A 15,444-nucleotide genomic window follows, 5' to 3' on the forward strand; every position below is an offset into this window, starting at 1 on the left:
GCGAACTGTGGTGAGGACACAGACTCAACCATGCTGTGCTGAAGTTTGTCCTTAAAAGAGCTCTCATCCTGTTTAAACCACTAATAACGAGAGAGACAGTAGATGGAGAAGTCCTCCTCCTGTTTCTCTGCTGTTTTTGTCAGGCTTATATCAAACAACCTGAGTTGTCACCTTTGTTATAAAGACCAATGTTCTGCAGGATCCTGTGTCCTGTTTTAGTTGTGCGGCTTTAGTTGCTAACTGCCATGGTTGATTTCCTTCTGCAAGTGTCCAGAGTCAGAATTGAGAAGGTGAGACGTGACAGAGGCTCTCCACCCCTGATGAGACACCAGGACAGTGTGTGAGGAAGAGGAGGAGAAAAAGGAGCCAGCATCAGCTGAGAGATATAGAGGAGAACAGGGGGACAACAGACAGCTCTCTGTAGTTGACGGACTGGTAAAAACATTGAAAACAGTTTTTAGATATTTGCTTCCTGTATTTGCAGAAGTATCTCCAACACAAACTGTAACAGCTACATACAGGGAACCACTCAGTCATGTTTATCCTGCAGGACAGGATCTGACAGGGAAAGAAGGAAAAATAAGGGAACCACGGACAACTTTGATAATGCTTTGATTTATCCACAGTATATTTAGTTCAAATATTGTTTTCATCACAGAGGGATTGTGCTGGTTTCAGTGGGGAAAGTATGCAGCTCATTTAAATATGAAGTTCAAAGAGCTGTGAAAAGTTGTCCGTTCATAAAGTGTGTCAGTATTTTATAAGGATGTCATGTTTCTGTATCATCTCTCTCCTGTCAGAGCCTCTTACCCAAACATCAGCCTGTTTAATGCTCTCATATCTTCAACATCTCAAGTAAATTATACTGCACAGTTTTCTCTCCAATAAAAGAATATTTACTGCATGAGTCTGTTTTCCATTTTATCTGAAACATTCAAGGAGGAGATCTTTTACTGTATTTTGGTGATATTGCCCTTAAATATGACTAAAGCTTTCATACAGTGGTGATCACGGACATAACTCTGAGATCAGTCTGACTGAACTCTGAAAATCACTGAGTGTTATTTCACAGAACCATAATTAGATTAACTCAAACAGAAACACGCAGTGTTAAACAGTAGTATAATTATCATTAGCTGTCAAAGTAAGTGCGCATTTGCTTGTTTCCGTTTCCATCAAAAAATCTAATTATCAACTAATTATCTTATCTCCCACCGCCCCCGAATGCACCAAATTTCGCTTGTGAGGCTGTTGCCACGGTAACTGTCATCAGCTAATGTGGCTTTTGGCTAAACGACAAGTTTTATTTGTACCGAAAAATGGCGTCAAGGAACATCGACCTTTGTCAGCGGAGGGGCCTTCAGAAGGCGGAGAAGAGGAGCGTGGAGCTGGGAGTCTCAGGTAAACCGAAACGGTTAGCTCGGTGGCTAACGTTAGCGTGATGCGTTCACTTGCATGTGAGGTTTGTGCAAAGTTAGAATCCTGCATCTTGTCTCTTGGTCTGAAGCGCTTCACGAGAGCAAAGTTATTTTAGAGCGTCTGATCCCGACAGTCTGACTGAGATGGAGCAGGCATATTTATTCTGTAACTTCCAGTAATTCTGTAACAGTTATTATAAAGTTCAGGTAATAATAAAGCACTATTACAATTCCTAGAGTCTAAGTACAGTGCAATACTGAGGTCGCTACTTTTATCTTTGATGTATTGACGTTTTTATCGAGCTTAAGATTTCATTTACAAAACATAAGAAGAGCTCATAGAAACATGGGCAGATTAGTGAACGGCCTCAAGGCGCCACTGGATCAACCAAATGAACGTTTCAAAATTAGGATTCACCAGCGTGAGCGTCATAATAAAGGATCTGTAAATAATTTTTAAAAATCTGTGCTGTCAGTGTGGACTGTTATACGCAGATTAATGTTGTAAGATGAGTCTGAAAACTATTTGTAAAAGTGACACTGATGGGCAGAGTTGCATGTGTATTGCAAAAACCAGGTAAAATGGCTTATCTTGCACTAGCCTGCCTTTATTTCATGTTTGACATTGATGCCTCTAAGCTGGTTAGGAAAGTTTCCCTTAAAAACCATCTGGGGACATAAGAAAGACTTTCACGGGACAGTAAGACCCAGAAACCCCAACCTAAAAGGCTTTTAGGTGATAGGGCAGCCACTGATGTTTCTTCATTAGTGACAGTTTTCTTGCGTCCACATTTTGGCAAATCCAACACTGAACCAGTTTCACGAAACTTAGGAAGCAGTTTGCTAACTGTAGCATGGGAGATGGGTGGTCTCGTAGGGTGTCTTGCATTGAAATGTGCTGCAATGACCCGGTTACTGCGTTCACCAGATATCAACACAATTTCGATCCGCTCCTCACGTGTTAACCTCTTTGACATGTCAATGGGTGTGAACAAAGAGAAACTTGTAAATAACTCATGAAAGAATAAAGTTACGTTGAAACTAAGCACACCATTGTTTTTCTTGTGACATTACCAATAAGTTTGATGTGTCACATGGCCCTCTTCCTATTGAAAAAACAAAAGTTGTATCCAAGATGGCCGACTTCTAAATGGCCACCATGGTCACCACCCATCTTGAGGAGTTTGCCCCCTCACATATACTAATGTGCCACAAACAGGACTTTAATATCACCAACCATTCCCATGTTGTTACGGTGTATCCATATAAATGGCCCACCCTGTAGAATACCAAGCTTTAATATTATAGAGATTTGCAAGTATCTACAAAGCATGATATGATGTGAAGTTCAACATCTGGGACATGTGTCCCGCTATGCGTTGCAGAAAATGACTCAATCTCTTAGTACAGCAAACAAACAATGCAGGAAGGCGGGAAAATAATGGTCTCCTCTGCCATGGCATCAGAAGTTGAGAATTGACGGGACAAGTGTTGGGTTTCATGTTTGGGGTTGCCAAAGGCTTCACTGATGCCCAGAAGGAGGAGTACTTCAGGAGGAGATTCAGTGATGAAGAGCTGTCCAGAATCATCTCCCACATGAAGACATCCAGGAGCCTCCACATCATGTGTAGAATCCCAGTCTTCTGCTGGATCCCTGCTACAGTTCTGGAGCACATGTTGACTACAGAGCAGAGAGGAGAGCTGCCCAAGACCCTGACTGACATGTACTCACACTTCTTGTTGGTTCAGATGAAGAAGGGGAACAAACATGTGGGGGGACATGAAACAAGTGAGATGGCTGAAAGGAAATTTCTTCTGAATCTGGGGAGGCTGGCATTTAAACTAATTTTCTGCTAATTTTCAGATGCCAGGTCTACATCTAGAATCAAAATGAGCACATACATAACAACCAAAGTGAAGCATTAAGACAAAACATAGCAACGTCAAACAGGGTCCACACATTTTGCCACAAATACATGCAAAACAACTAAATTGGGCCACAAAAGTGATGTAAATTGACCAAACTAAGACACAAATCAGACAAAAACAGATGCAGGATGATCACAAACAGACACGTCGGCTACAAACTGATGCAAAATGACTAAAATCACACGTGTAACACTTTCTACATATTTGACAACAGAAGAAAAACACAAACAAACTTGGAATGTATTTTTAATTTGGATTTTTTTTATTTCATGCCGAATTAGATATTTTAAAAATCAAGCCAAATCACAAAGTCTCCTCCCTGTTTGTACTGTAAGGTCAAAGCCCTACTGTACTACAGAGAACCCCAACAATCAAATGATCCCCCTCTGAGCAAGCACGAGGCGACTGTGGGGAAGAAAAACTCCCTTTAACAGGAAGAAACTTCCAACGGAACCGGGCTCAGAAGGGACAGCCATCCGCCGCGACCGGTTGGGGGGATGGAAATCAAAAGGAGACGAGATGGCGTGAACTACAGTTCTAAAATTTGGATTTGAGGGCTGATCCCAAAATTTTATGGTGATGTTTTTAAAAAAAGGATTTGGTGCTAAAAGTCTGCTTCAAGATTTAAAAGAAGCAGGGCAGTGGGAAAAGCCAAAATGGTCATTTTAATGATCTCTGGCTTTAGTGAACCACCTGAAGGGTTTTAGCAATGTTTTTCCCACCGCAGAAAAAAACCTGGATATTTTGGACGTCTTTGGGGGACCCGGGATGACTCCGAGGCTGATTTTTAGATGTCTAATCAGAGCCTCGTCAAAAGATGAATCATTTGCCATCGAAGCCTTTAAGACATTGTCTGGGAGCCAAACTCCTTGATGAGGCGTTTGGCTATTTTCTTGATGAACTTTGTCTTGTCATTTGTCAGACTTGTGGCAGACGCTGTGCTGCTGAGTTCAGGCTGCATTAGATTGCTCAGACGATTGATGACCGTGTCTATTTCTTTTGTAGTAGTTGCAATCCGAGCAGCAGACTTTTGGGTCTCAGGTTTAGATTTAAGGATGACTCTCATGATAAGGAGCAACGCAAGGTCATGGGAAATTTTCTCAACATCAGAAGATGAACCTGACACAGAACCCATCTCTGATATTTTGGAGGAATCTTTGAGAGAGTGTTTCAGGCTCAAGGCTCCAGATGATTTATCTGGAGAAATGCTCCCAGTTTTTGGCATTTGAGGTGGTTTTTTCAGATGCCACAGAGCATTTATCTGGAGAAATGCTCCCAGTTTTTGGCATTTGAGGTGGTTTTTCAGATGCCACAGAGCATTTATCTGGAGAAATGCTCCCAGGTTGTGGCATTTGAGGTGGTTTTTTCAGATGCCACAGAGCATTTATCTGGAGAAATGCTCCCAGATTGTGGTGTTGGAAGTGATGCACCAGATTCTTTTCCTCTGCCATCTGAAGCAGGGCTTTTTTCCTGTGTTGTGGTCTGTGTTCTTTTAATAAAGTTGTGGATGTCTTCCAGGGCCCCAGAAATCTTGTCCATTTGAACAATTTGATCTTCCTCTTCATTGCAGAAGAGTAAAAGCTTCTGCAAAAAACCTTTCTACTGTGTCATCTATGAGGACATAGAGGACTTCAGCAGAAATGCGACGCTTTGAGCCCTCTACTGATTGTGGCGTCCTGGAGATGACCGTATCTGAGAGGGACCTACCCATTAGAGGTATGGGGATTTGATAGCCTCGATCCACCGTAAGTAGATCAAACACTTTTGCCACTAAGTCCTCCGTAAAATTCCTGATATGCCCACTATTTTTAAAGTCCCCCAAGGTCTTATCGATGAGGAAGAGTTCTTCTTTCTTTGTTAATTTGTCAAATAACTGATTAACGTCTGATATAATGACGTTAAAGTCGACTGAAGAAGAACGTTTAATTGCGGTTCCCAGGCTTGCCGTATGTCGAGAAGGGGAGCGATGAGCCTCTGTACTCTGGGGACCAGCCGTTTCAGGTACTGACCCTGGGAGAATGAAAACTATACTTTCATTGGAGGGCGCTGTTTCCTTCTTGGGGTGGCTGCAAATGTTTTGTAGACAAACAAAATGTTTCCTGTTTGCCTTTATTCTTTTTTTCAGCTCTGTTTTCATTTTTTCAAATTGTTTTTTTGCAAACATGGAAAAGTTGTGTTTGCGTGCTTTGAGCCTGGCGTGTGAGGTGGATGGCACACATTTGGAGAAGTGGTGTCTCACCTTGTGGATAATTAAGCCTGCGTTAAAGGCAGGTTTGGGCAAGTTACATTTCTCACAGAGCTCTTCACTGCTTGAATCCATGTTAGCAAGTATCTTTACGATGTCAGCTGCAACCATTTCTACTGGGGTTGGAGCCTGGATACTTTGCGTTTCTGCAGTCGGTTTTATTTGCTTTGTGCTGTTAGAGCTGATTGTTCTGGGAGCTCATCTTTATCTTTTCCTGTCATCTCTCCATCTGAGCTCCTTGTTGACAGAATAACAGAAATCTCTGCGATTGCTGATTGCACTGATATTTTTGAACCAGTGCGTTCTGTACTGGAATGAGACCCATTTGTCCCACACTGGCAGCGCAGCTTACATGCTGCATACCTTTTCAGGCATGAGGCAGCGCAACAAACCATGCGGTGTAGTTTCTTAATACTACTAAATTTGCCGCTAACATAAACGGCGGGGTCTACTGGGAAATCGGGGCTTTTTTCAATCAGTGCAATGGTTGAGCTGACCTTTTCTGAGATCTCTTCCTCAACCATCAGCGTCAGCTTGTCAGCGCTCTTATCTTGCTGTTTTGAGACATTAAGAGCGCCGGCGATGGCAGCTGAGATCGAGTCTCCGAGGGACACCCTTATTTTCCCCTCATCCATAAACTCTTCCCTTATCATGGGTTCCTGAATAACAGGAAGGGCAATCTGCAGGATGCTGGCAGAGGCGATCTGAATGATTTCAGAAATCATTTCAGCGAGCACGGCATGGACGCTGGAGTCGCATTTTCCATTTTCTATTATGCTCCACTGAACTTCAGAGAGCCTTTCAAAGCACCTGTTGATTGGCGGGATAATCTGGTCTGGTGTGACCACGATTGAATTTTCATTTAATGTTTCCATTGTTGTGTCACAAATGTGATTTTCTTCGTCTGAGCCTGTGAGAATTTTCTTGTATTACAGAGCGCCGACTGCTGAACGTTTTGCAAACAGATGAGCATCGAGTTCTGATTTTTCTGTCTGAGAGCCGTTATTTATGGGCTCGGTTGTCTGTGACGTTACTGACAGGTCACAGCAAGCGCGAACGCCTTTGATCTGCTAGTGACGTCACAAGGAAAGCACGCGAAGACGCGGCGTTCCTTGCGCGCGCTCACAGATTTGAATGACGCCTCAGGTGTATGGTTCGTGACCCACCATAATCCCAGGATTCATTGCGAATCATAGGTTGGAGGAAGTTTTGGGGGGAAATGGCCTACAGTCGAAGCGGAGAAGAAATAAACTATTAAAAGTTAGTTCTGGGTTTTTATCCCACTTCATATATACACCAGAACACATGTTAGCATAATGAAAGAATTGTAGAATTAAGTAAATGGCCTGTAAATTATGGGGCGCCGTTTGTAAACTGAAACATGCCGAAATTAACAGCAACATTTTTCCACATTTAGCTCTAAATCTTACAAAAACATGTTTTTTCGAGTCATTTTTTACAACATTTAGTAAAACATTTGTAACTTTTCATATTTAAAACAGGATTTTAAATGTTAAATCTAAATGTTAAATCTAAATGTTATATATAAATCTAAATGTTAAATGTTAAATCTAAATGTTATATATAAATCTAAATGTTAAATGTTAAATCTAAATGTTATATATAAATCTAAATGTTAAATGTTAAATCTAAATGTTACGGGAAACTAAATATTTAGCTAATATGCAAATTTATTGTACGGGTCAACGGAAATACCAAAATAAAAGCTTCAAGAAAACCTCCCGTGCTAAAGTGTGCCGGTCGTGGTCAGGTTCTGTGTTTGCGCTCCTATCACGGTCACTTTTGACTGCCATGAGCTGCTTCAACTATTCCCTACCAGCATGTCCAGCGATTTAGCTGAAAACATTGGAAGAGCCGTTTTGTCGGCCATTCAACGATAGTGCACCCTCGACCTCACAAACGACGCAGCACTTGGTAAGTTTATTGTATAGCATTTTGGACGGGTTGATAGCAGTGTTAGCAAAACTAGCAAAGCTAAATTACTTAGCTAGTCCTCAATTATTTCATTTGGTAGGCAGCAGACAGAGATCGAACATCATACAACTCTATTTATTTATTTGGTAGGTACGTAACAGTCATTCTTGATGTAAATGTTTCCTTAGGAATCCAGCAATGCACCTGGACCAAGTAGACCTGCCGTCTCCACTGGGATACCATACCGCTCGGTAGGCCTTCTTACACATATCATTTAGCTGACTGATTTTTGTTTTTTCTTTGGTGTAATATGTCACCTTAAATTAAATCCTGTCAAAGTAATGATTCTGACTCTACATACATTTCATCTTCTTAGGGGTCCATCACTAGCAGTGTCACATCACCACCAACAACATTCACAAGTTTTACGTCATATTTTATTACTGTTTTTGCTGTGAAGTGTCTTTTGATTGCTCACTTTCATATTTTAAAACTATTGATAAAATATTACTCTCTAGCTAATCTGTCACCGTACAATTGCCTCAAATTACCCATCTTTTGTTATAGAATTGTGCTCATTGAGATTTTCTGTGCCGTGTTCTAGGATGGTTACCAAGGAAGGCTTCAGATTTCCAAAGAGGAATTGGAAAATGTTCTTTCCCTGAAAACATCTTTTACTGAAGCTGCATCTATCCTTTCCATCTCCAGGCCCACTCTGTATAAGTTACTGCAAGACTATAATATCTCAGAGTCAAAATTCAATGTAATCAGTGACCATGAGTTAGATCAGAGTGTCCCAGATAAAAACTGAACATCCAAATGTTGGAGAAGTGATGCTGATGGGTCATCTGCGTTCCAAAAACATAGTGGTTCAAAGATGGCGCGTAAGAAAGTCACTGCGGAGGGTGGACTCGGCTGGTGTTCTATCCAGGAGAACTGCAGTTGCTCGGCGAGTATATTCTATGCCTCATCCAAATTTCATATGGCACATAGATGGAAATCACAAACTGATTCGTTGGAAGTTTGTTGTTCATGGTGCAATAGATGGATACAGCAGGATGTTGATGTTTCTTCAGTGCTCCAGCAATAATCGAGCTGAGACTGTGAAAGCCCTCTTTACTGCAGCTGTTGGACAATTTGGCAGACCCCTGCATATCAGGACTGATCACGGAGGAGAGAATGCTCAGATTTGGGAGGACATGCAAGCAAGCAGGGGTGAAAGCTCTGTCTTAATGGGAAGTTCTGTGCACAACCAGAGGATTGAGCGTTTCAACCGAGACTTAAACAACAACTGTAGCCGCATTTATGCACCTATATTTTATGAATTGGAATCACTTGGTATCCTAGACTTAGAAAATGCAACAGACCTATTTTGCCTTCATTATGTGTTTCTACCACGAATCAACCGCACTTTGAAGGAATTCAAAGCTGGATATAACATTCACTCTGTTTCCACTGAAGGTAATAGAACTCCCATCCAGCTTTTTTCCTGCGGAACTCATGTGTCTCATCGTCACAACCCAGAACTTTCTACAGCAGAGGTCTCCATACCCTCCTTGTCAAACTCTGAAAGTAGGTTTGTCCCATTAAATGACAGCGATTTACAAGAGCTATATACAAGCATTCACCCTTTCGAAGAAGACAACAATAATGGTAAAACATTGTTTCAACGAACACAGCAGTATATTTTTAACAAACTTGTAAATGTGTGACCTCAACCACAGGATACCAGTGATGTTCTAAAGAGTGATGACACTTAATATTCTTAAATGCTGTACAGTAAATGCATTTTTTGTACTACTGCAGAAGCCCCTCCCCTCTAGCAGTGATGCCTCCTGCCACATAAGGACTCAGAGTTAATGACTTGACAGTGACTCATAGGCTATTCAGAAGGGTACAACCACTTTTAGTTATTGGGTAAAACCAGTTATTCAGATTGCAGTAAAGATCAAATTCACACTGTAAACAGTGTAATACAGTATAACAGTGAAAATTATCAACACGGAACAGTCAGTCTTTAAATCAATTCACAAGATTACCTACAGTATTGTTTTAATCATTGTAAAGTTGCAATAGTCTAATAAATGTTGCTGTTAGATGTCTAAGTAATCCTGGCCTGTTCTACAAAGCATGTTTAGTATACTCTGTGCATAAACTGTTTTGAAGTGTCCTTGTTTAAAAAAAAAAAAAGAAAAAGCTTAATAAAATTATTAATTGTATTACACCAGTGACTTTATTGATTTGTCGTTGAAAATACAGAGTTAGCATTTTTATAAATCTATTGAAGCTTTGAAAATTATTACATTTCAACATTAAATGCAGTCAGAATTTATTTCAAGTATCTTGTAAGAAGCAAAGTTACTTGAAACTACAATTAATGAACAGTGTAAGAGCCAAAGTCAATGTTTATGTTTTTCCTTTTTGTTTTGGTGGCACAGGTGTATAGTTTTACCTGCGTCTCAGGTGATGGTATGTGGGTGTGGTCACAGTCTATTTACCTGATGTCGGTGTTCGCAGCAGGTGTGTTGGGTGAGTGGTTTGTGGGCAAACTTTTCTGTTGACCGTCATTTTTTGGCACACCAGTTAATCCATGCGCTATTTGTAAATTGATTGAAAGCGCAAATGTTTGTTTTAGTTTTGTTCTTAAAATAAATGCGCAAAGTACAAGTACGACCCATTATGGATTATTGGAGGCGCGTCACAGGGACACAACCAACTCAGCCGGCCGCGGCTTTATTTACGGATGAAAGTCGCAACATTTAGTCAACAGAAAAAGTCTTGTCTTTTATTGCACGCATCAAAACAATGAAGAGGATTTTTGGATGTACATTTTGGAGACACGGAGCTTTCAGATGATTGGATGCAGTTCTCAAATGAGTAATTGGAAACGGCACCGTCACACTGGCATGGTGGAACGCAGCGCAACAGACACTTCAGAAGCGGTAGGACACGCGGATTCACTCTGTGTATTATTGGATGTTTTGAACACAGTTTGTAAGTGTCATCGCTTGTCCATTGGGGACATTGGTTTGATCTGCGTTGTGTGCGTGCGTGTGCTTGATTTGGCAAGCTGGAGGACGCTGCTCTGGTTTTGACAGCCTGTGACGCTGCTGCGCAATGGTTTACACGGAAGAAAAGTATTGGCTGTGGTCTATCTGTGAAGCTGTGGAATATAATGTTGTTTTGATGCATGTGAAAAAGTGACGATGATGAAATAAAAGAAGCCGAACATGAACTGGAAGAAAAAAGATCTGCAAAACTGACGGCTAAAGCGTTTGCTTTTAAAATGGAAACTTTGCAGAAAGAGCGAAAGGCTCATGTTAACAAGATTAAAGGGTTAACTCGTGATATTAAAGACTTGATGAACAAGGATGACAATGCAAAAGCTGTGCTGCTTAACTTGGAAAAACTGAATGATTTGTATAAAAATGCCAAAGCAGTTCATGATGCATTCATTTTATTGATTCCTAAAGATGAACAAGATGCTCATATTAACTGGTTTGGACGCATAACAAAATGTAATGATGATTTTGTTGAAGATGTGAAACGGTGGCTTCTTGAAGCTGGAAGACCATATATGGAAAAAGACTATAAAGTTGAGAAAGTGCCTACTGCTGTTACTTTGGATATGCCCGTTTCTGCTGAGACTGTTTTATCAAAGGAGACGATTTCTTCCACAAATGATTAAAATAACATCTTAACATCTCCAAAGCAGGTTAAAACAAATTCTGACATACAAGATGAAATACAGCCAGGTGACAGTGTTTCAAACGTAGGAAGCAAAAAGAGTAAAATCAGTTCTTCAAGCTCAAACTCCAGAGCCTCAAGTACAACATCAGCACGAATAATGGCTGAAGCTGAAGCAGCTGCTCTGATGGTAAGGCAAAAACTGCTTAAGGATAAACATGCCTTGGAGGAACATGAAGCACAGTTAAGGAGACAGCGGGAGCAACTGGAGCTGGAAACAAATATAGCTGCCACGGTTGCAAAAATGAAAGTACTGAAAGGCTCAAAAGGATCCAGTATTAAAAGTAAACTATCAAAAATATCGGATGGTATGGAGTCATATTTTGAAAAGGGACAAAAAGTAACTCAAATGCTGAATACTAGTCATGATAATCCTGTACGTGAAAGGCAACATGTGCATATCTTTAGGGAGCATAATGTTGCAGACTCACAATCTCTCTTAACCACAGGCAGAGTTCCAATACAACCTCAGACTCTTTCTGAAGATCCCTTGACATATCAGTCAGACATTAGAAATTCACGTGAAAATAAACATGTACCTTCTCAAATTTCTAGCCATGAAGAAGACTGTAACATCTTATCTGTCATGAGTAAGCAAAACGAACTCACTGCTTTATTAATCCAACAACATAGTCTTTCTTCATTACCTAAAAAGGAGATCCCAGTTTTTGATGGAGATCCACTTCAGTACCAGACTTTTATTAAATCGTTTGAACACAACATTGAAAGCAGAAATAAAAACCCTGGAGATTGTCTTTATTATTTGGAACAACACACAAAGGGTCAACCAAGAGAACTTGTAAGAAGTTGCCTACACATGACTTCAGAAGCAGGATTCAGAAAGGCGAAGTGTTTGTTACGGCAGCATTTTGGGAATGAACATAAACTTGCCACGGCTTACATGAGCAAAGCACTTGCTTGGTCTTCAATAAAAGCAGAGGACACGAAAGCGCTTCATGCTTACTCAATATTCCTAAGAGGCTGTTGCAATGCTATGGAAGATCTCAGTTATATGCAGGAGCTTGACATGCCTGCCAACATGTTAGCTATAACAAAGAAACTTCCCTACAGGCAGAGAGATAAGTGGAGAACTGCAGTCTGTGATTTCCATGAGAAGTGTAATCGACAAGCTACATTTAAGGATCTTGTGGAGTTTTTAGAAAAACAAGTGAAGATCGCATCTGACCCAGTGTTTGGGGACATCAAGGATATCTGCACGACAAACAGAGACACAAGAAAACTTAAGTCTCAAACTCACACAAGATTCAAAGAAAGTTATTTTGCTACCTCTGTGATGGCATCTGAAAAAGAAAATAACAAAGTTAAGGAAAAGGAAAGAACAGCACAAATGAGGAGTTGCTTGTTTTGCAAAGGTGAACATACCTTAGAAAATTGTCAAGAGCTGGAAAGAAAAACGCAAAAAGACAAAATCACTTTTCTAAAAGAGAATGGAGTCTGTTTCGGATGTCTTTGTAAAGGTCACATTAGTAGAGACTGCAAAAAGCGCCTCAGGTGCAAGACGTGTGGTTTAAAGCATCCTCAAATGTTACACATCTATCAAAAGACAATGAGTAAAGAACAAGAATCAAAGGAACAAACTCAAAATCGTGCCATAGTCTCTATTCAGACCAGTGCTCTTACTGGGGCCGGTAAAGATGAATTTAAACTTTCCATCGTGCCTGTGAAAGTTAAGGCCAAGAAAGGAAATGTAACATTGTACACCTATGCATTTCTTGACCCAGGCAGCACTGCATCATTTTGTACAGTAAAGCTGATGAATAAGCTGAAAATGCATGGAAGAAGATCCAACATTCTGCTGAGAACTATGGGACAGAATAAGGTTGTTGAAACGGATATTATTGCAGATTTAGAAGTCGCTGGACTAGACGGAAAAGAGTTTTGTGATCTTCCTATTCTTTATACTCAGTTCACTAAGCCTGTCCATAAAGGAAACATTCCTCACCAGAACGATATAATCCGGTGGCCATATTTGAAGTCTGTAAATCTGCCAGAAATTGACTCTGAAATTGATTTGCTAATTGGCTCGAATGTGCCAAAGGCTCTGGAACCACTGGATGTCATTAGAAGTGTTGGAGATGGACCGTATGCTGTTAAAACTGTCCTTGGCTGGACAGTGAACGGACCTTTGGGTGAGACTCAAACTGAAGTTCACAATCAGCCACAGATAAGTGTCAATAGAGTTTCAGTGGTGAAACTTGATGAGCTGTGGAATCAGCAGTTTAAAACTGATTTTCCAGAGTGTGCCAGAGATGAGAAAGAACCTTCTAAGGAAGACCAACAGTTTTTGGATAAAGTTTCCAATACTGCTAAGCTACATAATGGTCATTATTATATTGGACTCCCATTGAAAGACTTAAAGGTCTGCATGCCAGATAATAAAAGTGTTGCTGAACAACGCCTTCAGAATCTGAAGAAAAGACTTATGAAGAACTCTACTTTTCTGCAGGACTATAACAGCTTTATGTCAGATATGATCTCTGAAGGTTATGCAGAAAAGGTACCAGAAGACAACTTAGAACGGACGGATGGCAGGAAATGGTATTTGCCGCACCATGGTGTTCTGCATCCGCAAAAGAAAACCCTTAGAGTGGTGTTTGACTGTGGAGTCAAGTATCAAGGAGTGTCGCTAAATAGCAAGCTCTTACAAGGTCCAGACTTGACCAGCATGTTAATTGGAGTTCTGACAAGATTTCGTAAAGAACCTGTTGTCATTGCTGCAGACATTAAGGCCATGTTTCACCAGGTTAAAATACCAGAGGAGGATCAAGATATGTTGAGATTCCTTTGGTGGCCCAACGGAGATTACACTCAAGCCATGGTTGAATACAGGATGACAGTACATGTGTTTGGAGCAACTTCATCTCCAAGTTGTGCAAATTTTGCACTAAGGAAATGTGCTGAAGATCATAAACAACAGTTTAGCCTTCAAGCCGTGGATGCAATGTTGAACAACTTTTACATCGACGATTGTCTCGTCTCAGCAGCCACAGAAGAGGATGCGACCGATCTCTATCATGAACTCTGTGCCATATGCTTGAAGGGAGGCTTTCCACTGAACAAATGGATAAGTAACAGTCGTAATGTGTTGGCTGTAATACCTGAAAGTAACAGAGCAAACAAAATAAAGGATCTAGACTTGATCAGTGATGAACTTCCGGTGGAAAGAGTTTTGGGCGTTCAATGGTGTGTGGAGTCTGACGTTTTCAAGTTCAGAATCACTCTAAGAGATCAACCTCTGACAAGACGTGGCATCCTTTCTGTAGTCAGCTCTGTTTATGACCCCCTAGGAATGTTGGCACCAGTAATCTTAACTGCTAAAAAGATTCTGCAAAATCTGTATCGAAAAAAGATTGGATGGGATGATGCATTACCTGATGCAGTTATACAAGAATGGACTATTTGGATGCAAGAGCTCTACAAGCTGGAGGAGTTCAAGGTTGATCGTTGTTTTAAAACCAACAGTTTTGGAACTGTAAAAACTGCTCAGTTGCACCATTTCGCAGATGCATCTGAGGACAGCTATGGAACATTGACTTATTTGTTACTAAAGAACAAACGAGACCAGGCACACTGTGCATTCATTATGGGAAAAGCACGTGTTGCTCCTTTAAAACCAGTTACAATCCCTCGAATGGAGTTAACTGCTGCCACCCTTGCAAGCAGAATGGATGTAATGTGGAAAAAGGAGCTGCAGATGGAACTGAAGGACTCAGTATTTTGGACTGACAGCACCTCTGTACTAAAATATATCAACAATAAAACAACAAGGTTCCGCACTTTTGTCGCCAACAGAGTTTCTGAGATTGTCAAAGTTTCAAATCCTCAACAATGGAGATATGTGGACACGGATAACAATCCAGCAGATTTGGCTTCTCGAGGTTTAACGGTACAATCCTTTTGAAAAATAAACAAATTTGGCTTTCCTGGACCTCCATTTCTTCTACTACCACAAGAGGAGTGGCACTCTAAAAATCCGGATGAAGTGGAAACAATCTCATCAAGGCGGATGCAGAAATTAAGGGACAAACAAGTGAATGCTGTTCAGAGGCGGCACAAGAAATGGATCCGGTTTCTGCACTTTCATTCAGTATTTTTCATCACTGGACCGGCGTACGTGCAGTAAGCAGGATTCTGAGAGTGTAAAAAACT

At 40.8% G+C, this 15,444-nt stretch overlaps 1 protein-coding gene and 1 long non-coding RNA gene across 3 annotated transcripts in view; both read left to right on the top strand.

Moving 5' to 3' along the window:
* The first annotated feature begins 7,230 nt into the window (after positions 1-7,230).
* LOC120722595 lies at positions 7,231-9,386 on the top strand. Of its 2 annotated transcripts, none has more exons than XR_005693544.1 (3): positions 7,231-7,527; positions 7,716-7,778; positions 7,904-9,386. It is a non-coding gene; the product is annotated as an uncharacterized LOC120722595 (long non-coding RNA). The 2 variants fall into 2 exon arrangements; XR_005693542.1 differs by having other exon boundaries at positions 8,132-9,386.
* Positions 9,387-9,915: 529 nt separating this feature from the next.
* LOC120722563 overlaps positions 9,916-15,444 on the top strand; it is a 14,689-nt gene continuing 9,160 nt past the window's right edge. The window contains exon 1 of the mRNA XM_040013579.1: positions 9,916-14,082. Coding sequence (XP_039869513.1) covers positions 11,375-14,082 — 2,708 coding nt within the window. The 5' untranslated portion in view covers positions 9,916-11,374. The remainder of the gene's footprint in view (positions 14,083-15,444) is intronic.

This window comes from Simochromis diagramma, unplaced genomic scaffold, assembly GCF_900408965.1.
Source record: "Simochromis diagramma unplaced genomic scaffold, fSimDia1.1 OVJJ01000649.1, whole genome shotgun sequence".
Lineage (NCBI taxonomy): Eukaryota > Metazoa > Chordata > Actinopteri > Cichliformes > Cichlidae > Simochromis > Simochromis diagramma.